Genomic DNA, 19,965 nt, shown 5'->3' with positions numbered 1-19,965 from the left:
TTCTTCAATCAACTTACAAATCCATTGAGATGAAGACTCTGATACTACTGTTATGGAATTGATGAAACTAGAAAGAAATTTGAAGAGATAATGAATGATAACTCTTTGTATTGATTTAAAAATAACTAAATCACTATTTATAAGTCGCTATCGAGGGGCTATATGAGTATCTACGTTAATTTTGACTGTAAGAACTTTCACAGGGTCCCATCAATATTCTAGCATCAATGTAAATCTTAAAGTAGAAGAAAAATGAATTTTGACAATTCAATCTATACATAAAAAGTAAACTGGTTTATCACGGTTCAAAGAGAAACCATAGTTGGGTTTCAAAATGAGAATTTTTGTCACTCCAGCTTTAGTTTTTCTGTTCATTTTCTCTACTGTTTGTTCTGATGGGGCAATTGGTGTAAATGGATACCTAAAGTACAATACTGGTGGTGGCATTGTTGAAAGCAAATTGAATGTTCATTTGGTTCCTCATTCACACGATGATGTTGGCTGGTTAAAGACCATTGATCAGTACTATGTTGGATCAAATAATAGCATTCAGGTCATATATACATCTTGTATGTTGAAATTGGAAATTATGTCAGTTTATGTGTTAGCTGTTGTTAATAAAAAATGATTGATGCATTGCAGGGTGCCTGTGTTGAAAATGTGCTGGACTCAGTTGTTATGTCGTTACGTCGTGACCGGAATAGGAAATTTGTCTTTGCTGAAATGGTAAATATGTTTTTCTTAACTAGAAGAAATAACTGTGTTTTCTAATTTTGTGTGCATAAGCAACTTGTTTGGTATCGAGACGTAGTTGTTGTAAGGAAAAAAATATGCACAATTTATTAGGCATGTTTGTATTAATCTTTCTGTAGGCATTTTTCCATCGGTGGTGGAGAAGGCAAAGCCCAGAAATTCAAGAAGAAGTGAAAAATCTTGTAGCTTCTGGTCAGCTGGAATTCGTGTATGTTAGCTTACTTGTAAGGAACTTATATTTTATTTTTTCCAGTGATTTTTGATGAAAAAGAGAATTCTGGAACAGAAATGGTGGTTGGTGTATGCACGATGAAGCGACTTGCCATTACATAGATATGATTGATCAGACAACACTAGGCCATCAACTGATAAAGAATGAATTCAATATCACTCCTCGTGCAGGATGGCAGATCGATCCATTTGGGCACTCTGCCGTGCAAGCCTATCTTCTTGGGGCAGAGGTATTTAGGCTGAGTGTTCATAAGTTGTAGTTTAGAGTTTAAGTTCTATGCACGAATAAAAATGATAGCTAAATTGTTATGTTCAACTACACTAGTGTAATAAGCCTTTATATTGGTAGTGTATACAACTTAAATTCTTATTGACATTAATTATTTTGAAGTTTATCATCCTGATCTGATTCTAAATATTGATCCTTCTTTCACTTCTCCCGGATAACTTTCACAGGTAGGATTTGATTCTGTTCACTTTGCGCGTATTGATTATCAAGACAGAGCAAAACGTAAGGAGGATAAAGCTCTCGAGGTTATATGGCGTGGTTCAAGAACATTTGGTTCTTCCTCCCAGGTTGATGAAGCATTCTTAAGCTTTGTTCATTTAGGTATTTTATATCATTGCTCACTTATGGTTAACACCATTTGTGGGTGCTTTTCAGATATTTACCAATGCATTTCCTGTACATTATAGTCCACCACATGGTTTCCATTTCGAAGTGGATGATGCTGATTTTGTTCCAGTCCAGGTTCTGTCAGAAATAAAAAAATAAGCCTCTCTATGGTTTATTTTAGTATATCAAAGGAGAACAAATTTCATATATTTGGTATATGAATTGCAGGATGATCCTATTATCTTTGACCTAAATGTCGACATACGGGTTAATGACTTCATCAATGCTGCAATCACACAAGTACACCCTGATTACAGTTCTTTTCAGTTATTAGACTCATCAATTCTCATAGAACTGTAACTAGAAATAGATGTGTAAATGCAATCAATGAAAAGCTGGATGTTGTGATGTGCAGGCAAATGTGACACGCACGAATCACATCATGTGGACCATGGGAGATGATTTCCAATACCAATATGCTGAAACTTGGTTCAAGGAAATGGATAAATTAATTCACTACGTCAACAAGGTAAATACTTCAGGCTCTACAGAAAACATAGATAGTGAAATCCTTCACAAAAATCTCGAACTTGTTTCTTCAACTGTATGAGTGGTTGCTGTGCTATGTCTTCTCCTAAGTTATATTTCAAGAAAATGTAATAACTTTATTCAACAGAGAAAAATCTTAATCCAAAACAAGATTCTTAGCCTGTTTCGGTGTCGTCCAGTACATTTATCAGCTAGCTGGAAGACTTCATGAGGGAATCCTTATGGAGAACATAAATATCTCTATTTGTTCCAGTCCAGTTTAAATATTTGCAAAATCACAGAGACTCACTTGCTTTCATTTTCTTTTGACAGGACGGTCGAGTTAATGCATTGTACTCTACTCCATCAATTTATGTTGATGCAAAACATGCAACCAATGAATCTTGGCCTCTAAAAACTGATGATTACTTTCCGTGAGCACTTGGTTGACATTCTCTACCTTCTGGTTTATCTTGAAATTTTATGAAGTTTATCTAACATCTCTAACTAATTTCAGATATGCAGATGGTGGAAATTCTTATTGGACTGGTTTCTTTACCAGTCGACCAGCTTTAAAGCGATACATTCGTATGCTAAGTGGATATTATCTGGTGAGCCTGCTTAGCTTCTTTCTTCTGGTTCCACGATTCCATATTACAACATCAACGTCAAAACGAACCTGAATGTAGCAAAGAAAATTGTGAAACTATGATCTCCAACTTGATAACCTAGTTCTTGTCCTAATTTCCACTATCCTTACTGTTGGAATGCGACCATCTGATCTAATAGTTTAAGCTATTAAAGAAAACATACTTTTAATTACTTTATTATATTATGTCTCAACACACCCCTCACATGTGGGCTTAATTTTAATTGACCTCATGCTTGCTCTAATACCATATTGGAATGTGCAACTAATCTCATCTAAAAGTTTAAACTGTTAAATAAATATACTTTTAAGTGGTTTATTGTATAATGTCTCATCATTTATTATTGTTGTACGTCAATGTACACGGTGATTGGTGAATGTTCTTTATCTTGCTAACATTGGAGTCTCTGTGGGTCACTACTTCACTTAATCTAGGATGCGGTCATGAGAAATGAAGTTACAACTGATTTGAACCAAAATAGGCTGCAGAGGCAGATACAAACAGGTTGAACGGGTTCAACTAAACCCAACATTTTGCTCACGGAACATACGCATCTATATGAAAATTACAAAAACTTCATCAAATATTAAGACTTGAATCTATATTTGCAAAAGTATAATGGGTTCAATAGTGAGAATACATGTTGAAGAGATCAAATTTAACCCTTGGATTCCTTTGACAGGCTGCTCGCCAGCTTGAATTCTTAACTGGGAGGAAATCAAATGGATTCAACACGTTTAGCTTGGGAGATGCTCTGGGAGTTACACAACACCATGATGCTGTGACTGGTACTGCTAAACAACATACAACTGATGACTATGTGAAACGCTTGGCTATTGGAGCTTCTGAAGTGGGCTCCTATTCTTAATTTGAACTTGATCTTGTCTGCCTGAACTTTAATTTTCACGCTTTTGTTTAGAGTGATCTTATATTTATAGTTCTTTTCATATGCGCAATTTTCAGTCAGAAGTTGTGGTGAATTCTGCTTTATCATGCCTGGTTAATTCCAAATCAGGTCCTTGTTCTACCACTTCATCATTATTCAACCAGGTGAAATTTTGGTTACTTGGCTCTCCCTTTTGTTCTCCAAGCTTAAAATAAAGCTTAGAAACTAATTCTTAATAAGATCATTAAAGTTTAGAACAGTCACATGTAGGAGTTTCAGAAGTTTCTGTTTGTATAGTTTTTTCTTTCCAAATGACATGTTTAGGAGAAGTAGTAAATTAGGAGAGAAGTCTCAAATAACTACAAGTTATTTGACATGTCCTTCTTTCTGGTTTTCTTTCATGTCGTACAGTGTCAATTGCTCAATACAAGTTATTGTCCACCAACTGAAGAAGACATCACTGAGGGGAAGAATTTGGTAAATTTGCCTTCTATTTATTAACCTGCTTCATACCTTATGAATATACTGGCAAGAATATTTTTACACCAATACTCCCAATTTCAGGTTGTTGTGGCATACAATCCTCTTGGATGGAATCGAACTGATATCATCAAGATCCCGGTGAATGAATAGTCTTTTCTGTTTTTTTTTTCCGTTGCTCATTTTATCATAACACCAGCTAATTTCATTATATATGTCAGTCCTATATAATTCAGACAAATTATATAACTGATCTATTTGCCTAATCCTTTTTCTTTCTCTTATGCATTTTTGAAATGGCTTATTCGCTGTTGATGGGTATCTAATCGTATTTGCTTTAACAGGTCAACAATGCTAATCTTATTGTAAAAGATTCCACGGGAAATCTGATTGAGGCACAATTTATAGAGTTGGATAATGTTACCAGCAACTTGAGAAAGTTTTATGTTGAGGCGTATCTCGGAATATCACCCAAACAAGCTCCCAAATATTGGCTCTTCTTTCGAGTGTCTGTGTCACCTCTTGGCTGGAATACTTATTTTATTTCTAAAACATCACAGAATGGTAACTCAATTTTCTTTCTCCATGTCTTTTTTACATCATTAATCTGCTCATAGATGACTCAAAAATCAGAAGACATTGCCTGTTTTCAAAGAGTAAAATCATAAATCCATCCTTCATCAATTTCAATTTCTGCTGAAATTATACAGGGAGCTCTCCTGGCTATGTCACAAAGATGGACATTCCACTGAACGAGACTGTTGAAATTGGACCAGGGAACTTAAAGGCATCCTTTTCCTCAAATACCGGTCAACTTAAACGTCTATATAATTCTAAAACAGGGGTAAGTTCTTAGTTATGTCAGTATCTCAACCTGGCAACCTATTGAATGCATTATGTTGGTGTTATGATCTTACTGAAGGAATCAGATAGCAGTCTGTGAAGCGGTAGTCTATATATTATGACCTTACCATTTTTGTCTTGCCGATTTAAGACTTATAAAACATGCTAGTTATTTACCTAGACGTGGTTTAACGCTCACTTCAACAGAATATACTCTATTACATGCTATCAAATGCATTATATCTACTAAATTACATTACAGGAAATTATAGTAACAAACAAAAGATCTTCTGTTCTATTTCTGTGCAAGAGAATAGCTGCAACAAACATGCTTGATGATTGTAATTGTGAACAAAATGATTCATATTACCCCATATTTTATCTAGTTAATCTTTGTTTTTCTTTTCTATGTTGAGGGACGTTTCATCCTCCTGACTAACAAAGGACAATTATTAGGTTGATATACCTGTACAACAAAGCTATCTTTGGTATGGCTCGAGTGCAAACTCAGATCAGGTACTTGCTGATGTTCTTGTAGGTATAATAAAATGTTAGAGATCATTTGTAAAGGAGACACAGTAAGTTTGGATGTTAATTGTATTACCCATTGCAGGATTCTGGTGCCTACATTTTCAGACCCGATGGATCAACCCCAGTCATAGTTGCGAGATCAGTGAGTAGCTTTTTCTCCCTTTGGTTCCTGTTATTTAGCAACTAAAACGGATTATTGCAATTGTGGTTCTCCGTCTCTTCCTCGATAAATCAATTAGTTCTGATTTTACTGAAGTTTTGATTAGCATATCTGACACACTATCTAGTTTTCTTCATAGCAGTAACTAATTTCCTCTTTGCTAGCAGGTTTCAATAAAGGTTATGCGTGGGCCCCTGGTCGATGAAATTCACCAGCAATTCAACTCATGGATATCTCAGGTATGGTGCATGGTTCCTTGATTAACTCAATCTTAGTCAGCACCAAAAACATTTGGATCTTTGCCAATTTATTCAGTTATAAACTGTATGCATTGGATTCTAGTATGTCTTGATATGTCAATGTTTCAGGTAATTAGGATTTACAAAGACAAAGAACACGCTGAACTCGAATTCACTGTAAGTCAACTCTGGCCAGTGTCATTTCACATTGAAGGGTAGTCTATAAACTGTATATCTGACATACCTCTTCAATTGAAGATTGGTCCTATACCAACAGAAGATAGTGTTGGAAAAGAGGTTATTACCAAAATGACAGCAAATATGGCCACTGATAAAGTGTTCTATACTGACTCTAATGGGAGAGATTTTCTTAAAAGAGTAAGCTTGACATTTCATTCCTATTTCCCCCTTCTTAGTTCATGTTTACTGTCTTTACACTTTGAATTTCATTAGATTATACTTGGGTAACATGTTGCACTTTGTTCAGGTTTCTTGGTAATTATAAATTTAAAGACTTTGTACAGAGTCATCACAGTGAGTGACTGTTACTGTGACACTTCCATAGACAAAGTTACTTCAGTTTACACTAGAGTTTCTATAAAATAAAACTCTTACAAGTAAAAAAAATATAAAATCCTCAGATCTGCCTATCCATGCAAGGGTTCCAAGTACTAGCAAATTAAACCATACCATTGTCATTGCTTAAAGCATGAAGTCCATAATGAAACTCTGCACCATCAGTTCTCACAGTTCTTACATAATTTACCAGTAATCCAGAACTGATGGCTAAAGGTGGTGAACTTCTACATATATTTAAAGGATGTACTGACTAGAGGTAATGCTAACAGGATATTATTTTAAGGTCGGTATTCGACCATTATTTGAGTATCGAGATACCATGTTATTCTGAAAGTCAATTTTTCCAATTTTTCCATGTATATCAATCTCCATGTTAATTCCTTGAAGTGTTTATCAACATATTGAAACAAATGTCGCTGAGTTGTATTCCTATTTATTCAGTCGGAAATAGATAATTCTTTGATGTTGGATTTCTAGCTGACCATGCTTTTCTGTCTGTTATACTGTCTCAATGTTCTTGTTGATGGAACACCAATTTTCTTATAAACATTTTCTATGTTGGCAATATATGAACTAGGAAAATGGTCATCAGGATTTCAATCCTGCATCTTATGTTTAATACCAGGCTTCATCTTTATCTCAATTTTCTGTTCGTTTTAGAGTCAATTTGAGTGATACTTTGTTGCTTATCAGGTTAGAGATTACCGAGCTGATTGGGACCTCCAAGTTACTCAACCTGTTGCAGGGAACTATTATCCAGTTATTTTCTTTACACAAACTTGCTTGAATTGAAATTGCAGTTTTGTGATCAAGCTAGCCTATTGCTGCTTTTGTTTTTCTCAGTTTTTTTTTTTTAATTATGTTCAATTTTCAGGTGAATCTTGGAATGTACATAACAGATAACAAATCAGAATTGTCTGTTTTGGTGGATCGTGCAACAGGTGGAGCCAGCATTAAGGATGGAGAAATAGAACTCATGTTGCATAGGTTAAATATCATTTGAAGTTTTTTCTTTAGTTTGTTTATAATATATCATGCTTAATATAATTGTTGGACTTACAAATGCAATGGATTTCATATTAAACCAGGCGCTTGCTCTATGATGATGCTAGAGGAGTGGGTGAAGCCCTTGATGAGACTGTCTGTGTTGGAAGTATGTGTGAGGGACTCACGGTAAGTCTGATATGGCATTCCAAAGCAGTCCTAGGCCGCAATAGTTTTTCTACTTCTGCAGTGAGAGTTTCTGAATATCCCATACTACTCTGAATCAGAATATCTCTGAATTCAAAATGTAGCAAACTCTGACTTGAATGCTTCTTTTGAACTTATCTATTCACATATTGCTTTTCCAGGTTCGAGGGAATTACTATCTGGGAATTCATAAAAAGGGTGATGGTTCACGTTGGCGCAGAACAACTGGCCAAGAAATTTATTCACCTCTTGTTTTAGCTTTTGGACATGAGGTAATTTCAACATATTATGATTTATGAAGAGGACCAAATTCGGCAGGCCCTCCACACCTTATGATATTCCTTTATTTTAAATGATCAATATTACTAATTGATATCTTGATATTGTACTACTTGATCTTGCAGAATCAGGAAGAATGGAAAGCTTCGCATATAACCAAAGCCACCATCATGAATCCCTATTATAGTTTACCTCCTAATGTTGCACTGATTACTCTCCAGGTTATGTATAGATCATGCAGTGATTAGAGGGATCCATTTCCTTTGATAAATTAATGAAAGTCATTTCTGTTTTTTTTTCTTTCCAGGAGTTGGATAACGGAGGTGTACTTATCCGTTTGGCTCATCTATACGAGGTAAAAATAAACTAAAAGCTGTTCTTGAAAACTGGAAGTTCATAAAAGTCTCGTGTCATTTGCTTGTTACAGCCTTACTTTCACCGAGAAACAGCTTACATTTACTTGAATTCTGAAACAGAAAATGTAAATTTAAGAGTGTGACACACGACATCATTATTGGTTTGGACCTATGTTTTGTGCGTTGTTAACTGATATCACTACTGACCGTTATGTAATATTTTATGTGTTGTGGATGTGGATAGGCTGGTGAAGATGCTGATTATTCGACAATAACCAAAGTTCTACTGAAGGAGATGTTTGCTGGAAAAAGGGTAATACAGCTTTAAAATCTTACTGATATTGGGAGTTTCTCTCTGTCTGTGTTGATTAACTAATGCATATTAAGATACTAACTTGGAATGTCTGCTGAACTTGTTAGAGGGCATTGACACATGTTTGCATTGTATTCAGATAAAGGCAATCAAGGAAACAAGCTTATCGGCGAATCAAGGCAAGAATGAGATGAAGAAGATGAGTTGGAATATAGAACATGACAGTGGTAGTGAGGCTGCACCAATTAGAGGGGGTCCAGTAGACATGTCTCTTCTTATAGTCGAGCTTGGTCCCATGGAGATACGGACTTTCATCGTTAAATTTTGAAAACAAAATTGCATACTTTCTACCCAATAAAGTCAAAAGAACTGGTTCATTGAGCCCATTAACAGTTCTTTTTAGTCAATTTCTTCATAAATATGATGTATGCCAAAGAAAGTAAATCTATTATGTTTATTCTGGAAAATAATTGGAGGAGAATGTTTCTGCCATAAAAGATGATCAAAATGGATCACAATCTTGGACCTTAGTTTTCTCTGTATATCTGTTCTATATCATTTCTTCAGTCAACTAGCTATCAATAACTTTATTTTCCAATAAGAATTACCCCATCTTTTTGTCCAAAAAGATAATGAGCTCTAAAACCAGAAGGAAAAAAAGATTTCCTTTTTTTTTTATGTACATGGTGCAGTTTTAGCTTATAGAGAACATGACCTAGCATAAGAGGATGTGGTCGACATGGATTAGGGTAGAAGATTAGTAGGAAATAGAGTATTCGTTTTGTTGTCTGTTCATATTAGTTGTTATAGTATTGCCCATGTAGTTTCTTGTAAATAAATTTCTGTTAGTAGTTGTTGTTGTTTATACCTAGTTTATCGTGTTGTTCTGTTGTAGTTTCTCTTTTATTACTGTTTTATCTATTGTTTTTTGTACTTAGATACTTCTTGTTTGGGACTGCTTTGGATTATCTATGGAAAACATCTCATCTATCCTCTCTGAGTCCCAGACTCCTGTTTGTGGGACTATGAAGGATATGTTGTTCTTGTTGTCCAGGACAAGAGAAGAAAAGATTACATCCTTTTTCTCCTATTTGTATGATATTATTATTAATACGTGATTGAGAAAAAGGAAAAGAAAATCCAAATGGACTTCCGCGGGAAAAATTCGAGACAGTTATAGCAGTTATTCATCCAAACAAATCTTCCACGTGTCTCAGCAGATTTGCCACCTATTCCTCCAAAAAAATCCAATCTTGTTCTTCTTCCTCCATCCTCAACATTTTTTCCCTAAGCTCTTCAATGGCTTCTCAGAACCCTAGTCTCCATAAAGCCCCATTGTATCCACGTGTCATTCACAATGATCCAGATCTCCAGTCAACCTCTTCTTCTCGTCCCAATCTTTATCCAACCATAGACGAAACTGACCATGCCGAGAATCTCATCCCTCACAATTACCATATTATCTCTTCTGCTCCATCTGCCCCTCCTGAGTCCCACGAGGAAACCCTTCTCGTTATCCCTGGTGTACTCGTCCATTTGATCGATAAAGATTACTCTGTTGAGCTAGCTACCGGAGATTTATCTCTGTTTCGTCTCCTGCAAGATAAGAATACCGTTGCTATCCTTGCTAATGTGGGAGACGACATCCAATGGCCGTTAACTAAGGACCTGACCGCGGTGAAATTGGATGATTCGCATTATTTCTTCTCATTTCAAGTTTTGAAAGAGGATGATTCGGATTCCAGTGATGATGAGAAAGAAAAGAGTAAAAAAAAGAAAAAAAAAGATAAGGGACCGATGGATGATTTATTGAATTATGGTTTGACGATTGCTTCAAAGGGTCAGGAGGCATTGTTGAAGGAGCTGGATGATATTTTGAAAAGTTACAGCACCTTTTCTGTTCAGAAGGTGGAGGAAAATGCGGCATTGGCAATGGGAGGAACAGTGGCAAGGGAGTTGTCTCCAGATGAATTGAAATCGGAGAAGAAGAAGGAAGTGTTAGAAGAGCGATGCGCTCAATACTGGACCACGTTAGCACCCAATGTGGAGGAGTATAGTGGATCAGCTGCAAAATTAGTTGCTCAAGGATCAGGGCAGCTGATTAAGGGGATTTTGTGGTGTGGAGATGTGTCAGCAGAACGATTGATGCGCGGAAATGAGGTTTTAAAACAAAGGATGATTACAGGGACTAAGGCCGAGATTAGTCCTGAGACATTGAAGAGGATTCAAAGGTGTAATGACCTTTTAATATTTGATGGCATTTGCTTGTTTCATCTCATCAACACTATGACGACTCTTAGATTATTATCTATGCTTTGCTGTTATTGTTATTAATTTGGATTAGCATTTTTGTGGGTTCTTAATTTTCTGCAAGGTAACTGGAATTCATTACCAAGGCTCCTTCTTGAATTCTAATGATGAATAAGGAGCTAGAACACAAAGGAAAATCTTTTCCTCGTATATTCACATAGACTACTAGGAAAGTATTTATAAGAGGAGAATTTTATAGACTACTAGGAAAGTATTTATAAGAGGAGAATTTTCTTTTCTGGTTATCCCAAATTATTGACTGAATTCCCAAATTGCTTCCCTATTCTTCTATATATGTTTCAAGTTATCTTTTCTCGCTAGGAAGTTTCCATATATTTTATATCCATCAGTTGAGCTGAGATTTTGAAGGAGTACAATAACTGGCTGGATACTAGGGCACTTTCTGATGAAGTTTGTTAAACTGATTACCACATAATCATCATGATTCTTTCACATGTTATTCTAGTTTTTGAACAAAAGTAAAAGGATAAATGGTTGTAATGGGTAAAAGAGGGGAATTTTTTGGTCACCAGCTGGTAAACTTTTAGGACAAATTTTTGCAGTCTCTAGTATTTGAGGTATTGCAGATGATCCCTAATGACCTGTGAGTATGAAAATTTAGATATCAGTTTGAAGGATTTTGCTAAAATGGATTGGAAATGTTTTTCAGTTTGAAACATTAATGGATCTTCCTTGTTGTCCATTACTCGTACTGCATAATTTGGTTCACCTTGGTGTGATTAGCTAGTGTCTATTACATGCTTTCTAATTCGATAGAAAATGCCTATAACTCTGTAAATCCAGAATATCACCACTGTTTTGTGAGCAGATGCCCCTTTCAGATGATCGAGTTTATGATACAAGAGAAATCCAGAATTTAAGTTCCCCAATATCTACCCTTCTGCCATGTTTCCCCACATGGCAAATGGAAGTATCTCAAACATGAATTCTTCGTTTGAGCTAGTTGTTGCTGGTTTGCATACATTAAATACACTATCAAGGATACTCATATGTCTAGCCATAAATCATCTAAGAGAAGAATAAACTTGGTACTCAAGTTGCATTGTGTTTAATTTTCAGGGTTAAAAGAGTAACAAAGATGACTGAGAAAGTAGCACTAGGAGTCCTTTCTGGAGTTCTCCAGGTTTCAGGATTCTTCACTAGTTCAGTTGTAAATTCCATAGCAGGAAAAAAGTTCTTCAAGATACTGCCAGGAGAGATGGTCCTTGCTACTCTGGATGGATTTAGTAAGTCAAACGTCCTCCCTTTTATTCTGACTGGGAGTTTGTAGCCTTCCAAAGTCTATATGTTTTCCATTTAATTATTTTTTCTTCCAAGAGTCAGATTTAGGACCGAAAAAAAACAAAAAAGAATTTATTCACATTCACAGACACATGTATCAGGTTAACCTTTTTAGGAAATGAAGATTTGAGGAATGAAGGATTTTTGAGTGCTTTGCATATTGCATTTGGTATCTGCATTACTAGAGTGAATCACAATCAGTATGTGTCAACGTATATAATTTGTCTTTCAATAAGAGCCTGATATTTGTCTTAATTTGTTATAGGCAGAATATGTGACGCTGTTGAAGTTGCTGGAAAGAATGTGATGTCAACATCATCCACCGTGACAGCTGAACTTGTTTCGCAGAAGTAAAGCTCAGTCTGATGAATTCTCCTGGATATATCCTTATTTATGAAGTCTAGTCTTACCATAGAAATACATTTCAACTTGCTTTGTCATGTGTCATCTCGTGAAAATTAACTAAAGTATATTAAGACGGATTGAACCCACACTATGTTATTTAGGCAATACAACAAGATGAATACATGCTGCTTAAATCTTTTGAAATTAACTTAGAAGAAGTGAAATTTGGTTTTTGTAGGTATGGAGAAGAGGCAGCAAAAGTGGCAAGTGAAGGGCTTGACGCAGCAGGGCATGCTGTTGGGACTGCCTGGACTGTGTTCAAGATCAGAAAGGCTCTTAACCCCAAAAGTTCCTTTAATCGCGCCACCCAACTTAAGTCTAGTGCTAAAGCTGCTGCTTTGAAGAAGGCCAAGAGCACATAGTACTGACCTTTCTTGTAGTTTCACTGGTGGAGCTGTCAATTGAGGCCTCTTTTAAAAAATTTCAATGTCAGATATATTTGTATATGTTATAATAATATAAAGTATAAGGATTTTAGTCTTAGTAAATTAAGCTTTCCACTGAATTTCTACTTTTTCACCCTCTAGCATTTTGTGTTTTCTTGCTTTGATATAGCTTTAATCATTGACAAGACACACATGTTATCCATAATTGACTGTATATTTAGTTGTAATCATGAATATAATGATATTCCAACGGGTTTTATTCCTTCAAGTACAATTTTGTTACTGCACAGCGCTACTGTTATTCAGATTTATCCCCAGTGGGAATATTATTGTTCTGAAAGCAGGATACATTCATCTGATGGTAACAGAATATGGGCGATAGAGCATTTGTGCAGTCTTTTGGTGATAGCTGAGAATAATAAGGATTGACATTAATAGCATTTACCTTTTAACAAGTTAAAGGACATGCGTTGTTTGAAGACAACCAAACGTTGGATAAACAGGAAAGTAATTATTCTGGGGTTGGTTCATTTAGTGGTATAAGCAAAACTACAACTTGATATTTCACAAGTTGTTATTTGTTTGATTTCTTATTGATCACCATGGTTATCCAATTCAAGGGCCGGATTAGGACAAAGGATTTGAATATTTTGCACCATCACATAATGTTAAAACTACTTTACTGCGTTCCATCTCCAATTTAATTAGTATTAGCTTTAGTGCGATTTGGAAGATTTGTGGCTATCTAATGCCCTGTCTTGCTCAAAGTAAGCCAACTCTTCAACCCGGAATTTTAAGTAATGGGTTTAAGGGAAGAAATCAAATAAGAGTAGCGAATTATAAAAGTAAACAGAATGAATAAGCGGAAGTAAACTAAATCATGATTTAAACAACTAAAGATCCCTCTCAGAACCTGGAAGTCACAAGTACAGAGCTGCTACAAAATAAAAGACGAGTACAAGTCCCGAAAGTGGACCGAAAATATATACAACAACTGGCTAGTCTCAAAAGGCAAAAGACGGGTCATCTATACTGAAGGAGACAAAAGTGATCCAGAAACGCCAAGTGCTCACCCTAGTCTCCGAATCTGACTGCAACAGGCTCGATCTATTCCTGACGGTAGCTGGTGCTCGGTCTTGCATCACGAAAGTAGATGCAGAGTGTAGTATGAGTACCAAGACAACAGGTACCCAGAAGGCATCATAGGCCGACTGAGCAGAAAATGTGAAAATAATATGAAAAAGAGGAATAAGCCTACATAGGGATCAACAACGACCTTTTTATTTTTCATTATACGTCCTTTAGCGTCTGTATGGTTATTAGCTTATCTGGATATCAAAGTATACATAGTTTAGACTTTAAAGTCTGGATATTATGTCACAAATCATTCTCTCTTTTATATATATGTCATCAGTTCGGAAAACATCATTTTCTGCTTCATGATTTAGTAACTTCTGGACATGTGAGTACGATAATAATATGAAATTGCAAGTGTTAGTGCCCCATTTGATGTTATTTAATGGATTAATTAATCATGTCCATTAATGTTCTTTGATAGTTTTCCTAATTGTCATTCGGATCTGACAATGTTATCTTTGGGTCCGATGTGACGAAAGCCATGTAACGTTGTGTGGGTTGGTGGAAACATGGCACCATTTGATTTTCTACTGAGGAAGCCAGTGCGGTTAATCGTGTAAAAGGACTCAAAAATTTGATCAGCAAATTCGGTCGTTGTCTCCACTCTCCATCTTGAAAATATTGGTGTTTGGTATGATATCAAATACTTTTGGAAAATGCTTTAGTATATTTTTTTAAAAGTTTGGTTGTCAGAAATTTTTCATCTTTTCCTTATGGACGAATACCATTTTCCTTCACCACCCTTTCAACTCTTAACATCATATATATCGCTATTCCAATAAGCAAAGGGTGTATGTGATGCCCTGACGGAGGTCAGATCGATAAGGACATATCATATAAGAGGATTGATTTGACTTTTAGGATGACAAGCTTCTCAAGAAAGATCCCACATTAGAATGAGAGAACTAAGTGAAAAACTTTATAAGATATAACGAAAGTTGACATGATGGGCATGCTTTTGAGCTCGATGATGGTGTAGCCCAAAAGATAAATATATAAAGCATGTCAAGGCTAAACGGACAAGGTTTGAATCATAACAAATTCTTAAACATTATTTCGATCTCTAATACTCTAAAAGTTTTTTTCTAGAAACATTATCCAATTCACTGAAATTATTATCTATCTTTAAGAGATTTTTTAAACTCTGCTAACCAAACACTAGATATACTTTCCAGAAAAATCTGTCACTTTCCAACAAAAATAAATAAATGACTCCCCATTGTACCAAACAGTAGTGGTAAGTAATAGACGGTGTAGATAAGCACCTCTTAGTGATGGTCGTTGGTCATGTACTTAATTTATTAGTATATCTTTCTCGATCTCTAGATAATGCGGGTACCAACTCACTCAACAGTAGTAAAATGCATAGAATTTAAAGTTTTCCAATTCCCTTTTCTATTAGTACCACTACTAGCTAAAGCTCTCAAATCCCAATGGACATAAAAAGAAATTATACACTTTACCAAACTACTAAAGTAGCGAATCAAATACTCAATTGATTTTTAGTGTCAACCAATTCACATCGACGTTGTTGCCAAATTATTATTTTTTTTGTCGGTTCTGAAGCTTCTTATGGACATCAAAGTTTTGTGAAACTCTACGAGATGAGTTCAGTTTCAGTTAGGATTCTTGGAGATTACTCTATTATAAACCTTAGTTTATGCCTAAATATATCATTGAAAAGGCATTTCAAAAATTCCATAAATTTATGGAATATTTATGAAGAGATCAAGATATGACTGAATTATTCTTGACGACCAAATACTTTAAAAACATCCACAAAACAAATAAACAAATTTGTATTCATAATCTTGATGTATGAAATCATTCTTTTTATTTATTTTGTGAAAGCAGTATATTTTCTGTATTTGAAAATTGCAAGCAATAGATTCATTCAAGAGTTTGCAGGTTGAACAAAACTCAATATCTTTCTCCAAATTATATACATGTACAAGTGATAAATAGATATAGATGTTAAATATACATTTCAAAATCCACTACATATATATTTATCCGTATCTAAAAATGAATTTACCAATGCTTTCCAGTACATCTCTCAAATCATAAAACTTTCCTATACCCAATTAACGGCAGAGTCGGGTGCAAAGAGTTAATTTGAATTTCCACTGCTGCACCAGCCCCGCCTCATTACACATATTATAACCCTATGATTGTTGAACCATCAAAAGTATTGCACACTTTGCTTCTTGATTTTCCTTATCTATGTACCTCCTTAAATATTACAGAAAACTGGAAATGGGACTCAAATGGAGATGTTTAATTCGTTGCATATGACAAAATATTTTAATTTAAATGTCATTAATGTACTACGAGTTCTAGCAAAGTGGGTCCATTCACCATGCGCACGTTCAATTCCCCACTTTGCCCATAATGATCATAACATTGACCACATAATTGGTTCAAAGGAGAATATTTTTAAAAAAGTAAAAGTGCCACAAGATTTTCTCTTTGGTAAATTAGAGCTTTTGTAAATGCAACCTAACACTATATGTTTATTTTGCTAAAGAGTGGCAACAGATGTTTATCAAATGAATAAAGACCACAAATCAGACCACTATTAGTGAGTGATCAATTAATCTTCTTGAGGATGAAGCCCACAAAATCAAAGCTAAAATAGAAAATAAAGAGCTAAAAAGAGTATTTTATTAATTTATAGCAACCTCTTGCAATTATATTTGATCATGAACTTTAAGATTTTAAGAAAAAGTCTTAAAATTGGACTATTTTCGTGCGACCTTTGACATTTCATGGACGCTAAAGAGAGTACCCCAACTTGTCTACTTATATAATAAGTTGTAAATAGCACATTCCCTCCATTTTATTTTGCTTGGCCTCTAAACCAAAACAAAGATTTCATTATACTTGTCTATTTTAACAAAACAAAAGAATTTTATTTATTTTTCTTAATATTAAATAACTATATATATAAAGTAATAGTAGTTAAATTTAAAATACCAAAACATCATTAATTAGGTTAGTTCAATAAAATATACTTCTAATAAATAAAAAATTAAGAAGTGTATCATCAGATTAACAAGAGCCAAATAATATGAAACGAAGGAGGTAATAGTAATATTGATTATTGGTTTATTGGCTAACATACTCAGGTCTAGGTATATAGCTTAACATATGCTATGATTGGTTAATTGATGTAAGCACTTAAAAAAGATACGTATTTACCATCTCAAAACATATTTGAAATGCGTATCGAACCAAATCGAACCGGGAATACTCCCGCCTTGACGTATCTAGGCATCATACCATACTTGTGTTCTTTGAGCTTTACCTTCTTTATTCAACTACTTATTTCTTAGACCATTTTCTTATATCGGCAAAAGGAGTTGCACCCCAGTGGAAATAGGTCACAGGACAACCTAAAAATAAATAAAAACTACTTTGATTCATAAACTATGCTTTAAAAAGGTATATATTTAGTACTACCAAACTACTTGTTTTTTTATATAGTGGAACCTACAATGAAAGCAAAACGACAACATAAATATTAAATTATTTCTAAATATATAAATATTTCAAAAATAATAATTAATGATGAATAAAGCATATAGTGTCAAGCTGATTGTTTGGTCACACAATTGGGATAAATTAGCGTATAGCTTACAATATCTTAGTACAATAACAATTACTCATTTTAATTTATGTGATTTAATTTGAACTTGGACATAAAATTTAAGAAATATAAAAAGATTTTATTCTAAAACTATTTTTAAAATAAATAATTTTTTAATTAAAAAAGTACATTTTTATTTTTCTTGCCAAATAAGTGGGATGATAATATCATTAAATATTTACCAAATAAGAAATTGCGCAATTCTTCTTGAAATGGATTAAAAGGAAGAGATGAATTGTGTGCGCTTTCAGGGATACCCTTTATGACTTTGCTGGGTGTAATTCAATAAAAAATACACGTGTTGTGTCTCCCATATTTTGCAATCTTGCAAATCTATGGCTTGTCTGCTTCGAATATTTGGGTTCTTCAAAATTTTGATTTCTTTGGTGAACCTTTCTCTTTCAATTCTCTAATATGGAATCGGAATGCAAACTTTAGTATCATCAAAGTAGAGGGTCCTTGGCAAAAAAAGAAAAGGTAGAGGGTCCTTCTCCTAATTTAGGAAAAATATGGTCTTAAATGGGTGGATGTGTAGGATTCAACACCATTTTTGATCATATGATTTTTTAATTATTCTTTTAATGAATTTTCTTTTCAGATAACAACATGACTTTATAATTTTTCTCCAAAGTGTAGTGACGTTGATTTACGACGAATGTATCGAGATTATTCAAATAAAAGCAGACGGTATATAGTGTTTACTTTTATTTACTAGTACTAGTATATGATTTGCTATTAGTTTGGCTACTATCGAGCGGACCCCAATCTAACTTACGATATTATTGAGCCACAAGTTCGAGTCAAATTCAATTGGGTTCTTGTCGGCGAGTGTGTTGATTCCGAGGTTATTGTCGGTAAGTGTTATAGATGTTGAGTCATTATTGGCGATTGTTACTGATATCGAGGTTATTCGGCAAGTGTGATTGATGCAGATGTCTTTACCGACGGGTATATAGGATTAGACTATTTTTCATGAGTCTTGATTATTGATTGTGCATGATAACCTTGATATTTGTGATTGATAAATGTAATACTTGTGATTAGTAAGTTGTAACGTTGGACTGTAATTATGAAATCTTGTGAACTGTGCATTGTGAACTTTAGGTTGGGCTGATTTCTGTGCAGGTTATAGTTATGGTGGATCGATGATTACGGTAATCAAGTTGAGTCAAGCGTTTCTATAGTTCAACTGAGCTCAACAAGCCGTATCGATTCGTTAAATTAAATTAGTCATCACTTCCTCAGTTTCTTATACAAAGGTATTTGATTGGATAAGTAATTTAAGAATAAATTTAAGGTTTGTGAAACGTGTGGCATAAATGACTAAAAACAAGTCATAAACATACGTGTAACTATTAATCATCTCATTAATTAGGGTAGAATGAGAAGTTAAAGTTAAATTATTATAAAAAAGAAAAAAAGTGTTACTAAAATTATGTCATTCTTTTAGACACATAAACTAATAATTTTTAATAATCAAGCCTATTGGATAAAATTTATTTTTAAAGTATAATCGAGCTAATCGAGTTGAGACAAATTTTGAATAAACTTAGGCAAAGCATAATCCAACTATAGTGCAAGAAGTTGAATTAGTGCTAGTTTGATGAGAGTTACTTCGGAAAAAAAAAAGTAAAGCCAAATTCTTGAGGTATTACCTCAATTTCACTAAAATGCAATCGAGTAAAGTAATGCCGAGGTCAAGATCATGTTTATAACAGCGTGAAATTTCAAGTCAGGTGACATTATTGAGCAATTGTAAATGGGATGTTGCACGAGTACTGTAACAAAACAAAAAAAACAAGAAAGAGGGAGTCCAGTTCAACACAGCAAGGCAGTGTAGACCATACTCCATTTATGGATCCATAAGAGATAGTGTCCATGTCCCCCCTTACATTTGGAAACCTTGTGACCTTTAAAATCAATTATAATTTTAAGGTCTTATAAGACAATTACATCTTTTGTATAGCCAATGCCAGTACAATGTTTCGATTGTGACTACTCACTTGTCACTGGTCTCAATCTATCCAATGGTATGTTTCAGCAAACATATCCCCAAAAAATAGACTTAATAACTAAAATCTATCAATTTTGAGGGGTTTTGTGTGACATTTCCCTTTATTTACAATAGCTACAAAACCTTG

At 34.5% G+C, this 19,965-nt stretch overlaps 2 protein-coding genes across 2 annotated transcripts; both read left to right on the top strand.

The window, feature by feature from the left end:
- The first annotated feature begins 242 nt into the window (after positions 1-242).
- On the top strand, positions 243-9,188 carry LOC129872001 (alpha-mannosidase). The gene is made up of 29 exons (XM_055946822.1): positions 243-553; positions 643-726; positions 873-961; positions 1,040-1,214; positions 1,441-1,560; positions 1,649-1,735; positions 1,829-1,900; positions 2,016-2,129; positions 2,462-2,562; positions 2,646-2,739; positions 3,461-3,628; positions 3,742-3,828; positions 4,076-4,141; positions 4,229-4,285; positions 4,489-4,708; positions 4,855-4,988; positions 5,444-5,503; positions 5,601-5,660; positions 5,846-5,917; positions 6,047-6,094; positions 6,176-6,295; positions 7,190-7,255; positions 7,371-7,483; positions 7,585-7,669; positions 7,849-7,959; positions 8,092-8,187; positions 8,274-8,321; positions 8,567-8,635; positions 8,775-9,188. Exons 1-29 carry the CDS (start codon positions 335-337, stop codon positions 8,961-8,963), a joined length of 3,024 nt encoding a protein of 1,007 aa, XP_055802797.1. The 5' UTR covers positions 243-334; the 3' UTR covers positions 8,964-9,188.
- Positions 9,189-9,747: 559 nt separating this feature from the next.
- Positions 9,748-13,166, top strand: LOC129872003 (protein EARLY-RESPONSIVE TO DEHYDRATION 7, chloroplastic-like). The gene is made up of 4 exons (XM_055946823.1): positions 9,748-10,866; positions 12,026-12,192; positions 12,513-12,597; positions 12,831-13,166. Exons 1-4 carry the CDS (start codon positions 9,935-9,937, stop codon positions 13,012-13,014), a joined length of 1,368 nt encoding a protein of 455 aa, XP_055802798.1. The 5' UTR covers positions 9,748-9,934; the 3' UTR covers positions 13,015-13,166.
- Positions 13,167-19,965: the final 6,799 nt, after the last annotated feature.

Source organism: Solanum dulcamara, chromosome 11 (genome assembly GCF_947179165.1).
Source record: "Solanum dulcamara chromosome 11, daSolDulc1.2, whole genome shotgun sequence".
Taxonomy (NCBI): domain Eukaryota; kingdom Viridiplantae; phylum Streptophyta; class Magnoliopsida; order Solanales; family Solanaceae; genus Solanum; species Solanum dulcamara.
This window is presented reverse-complemented; position numbering and strand designations above follow the sequence as displayed.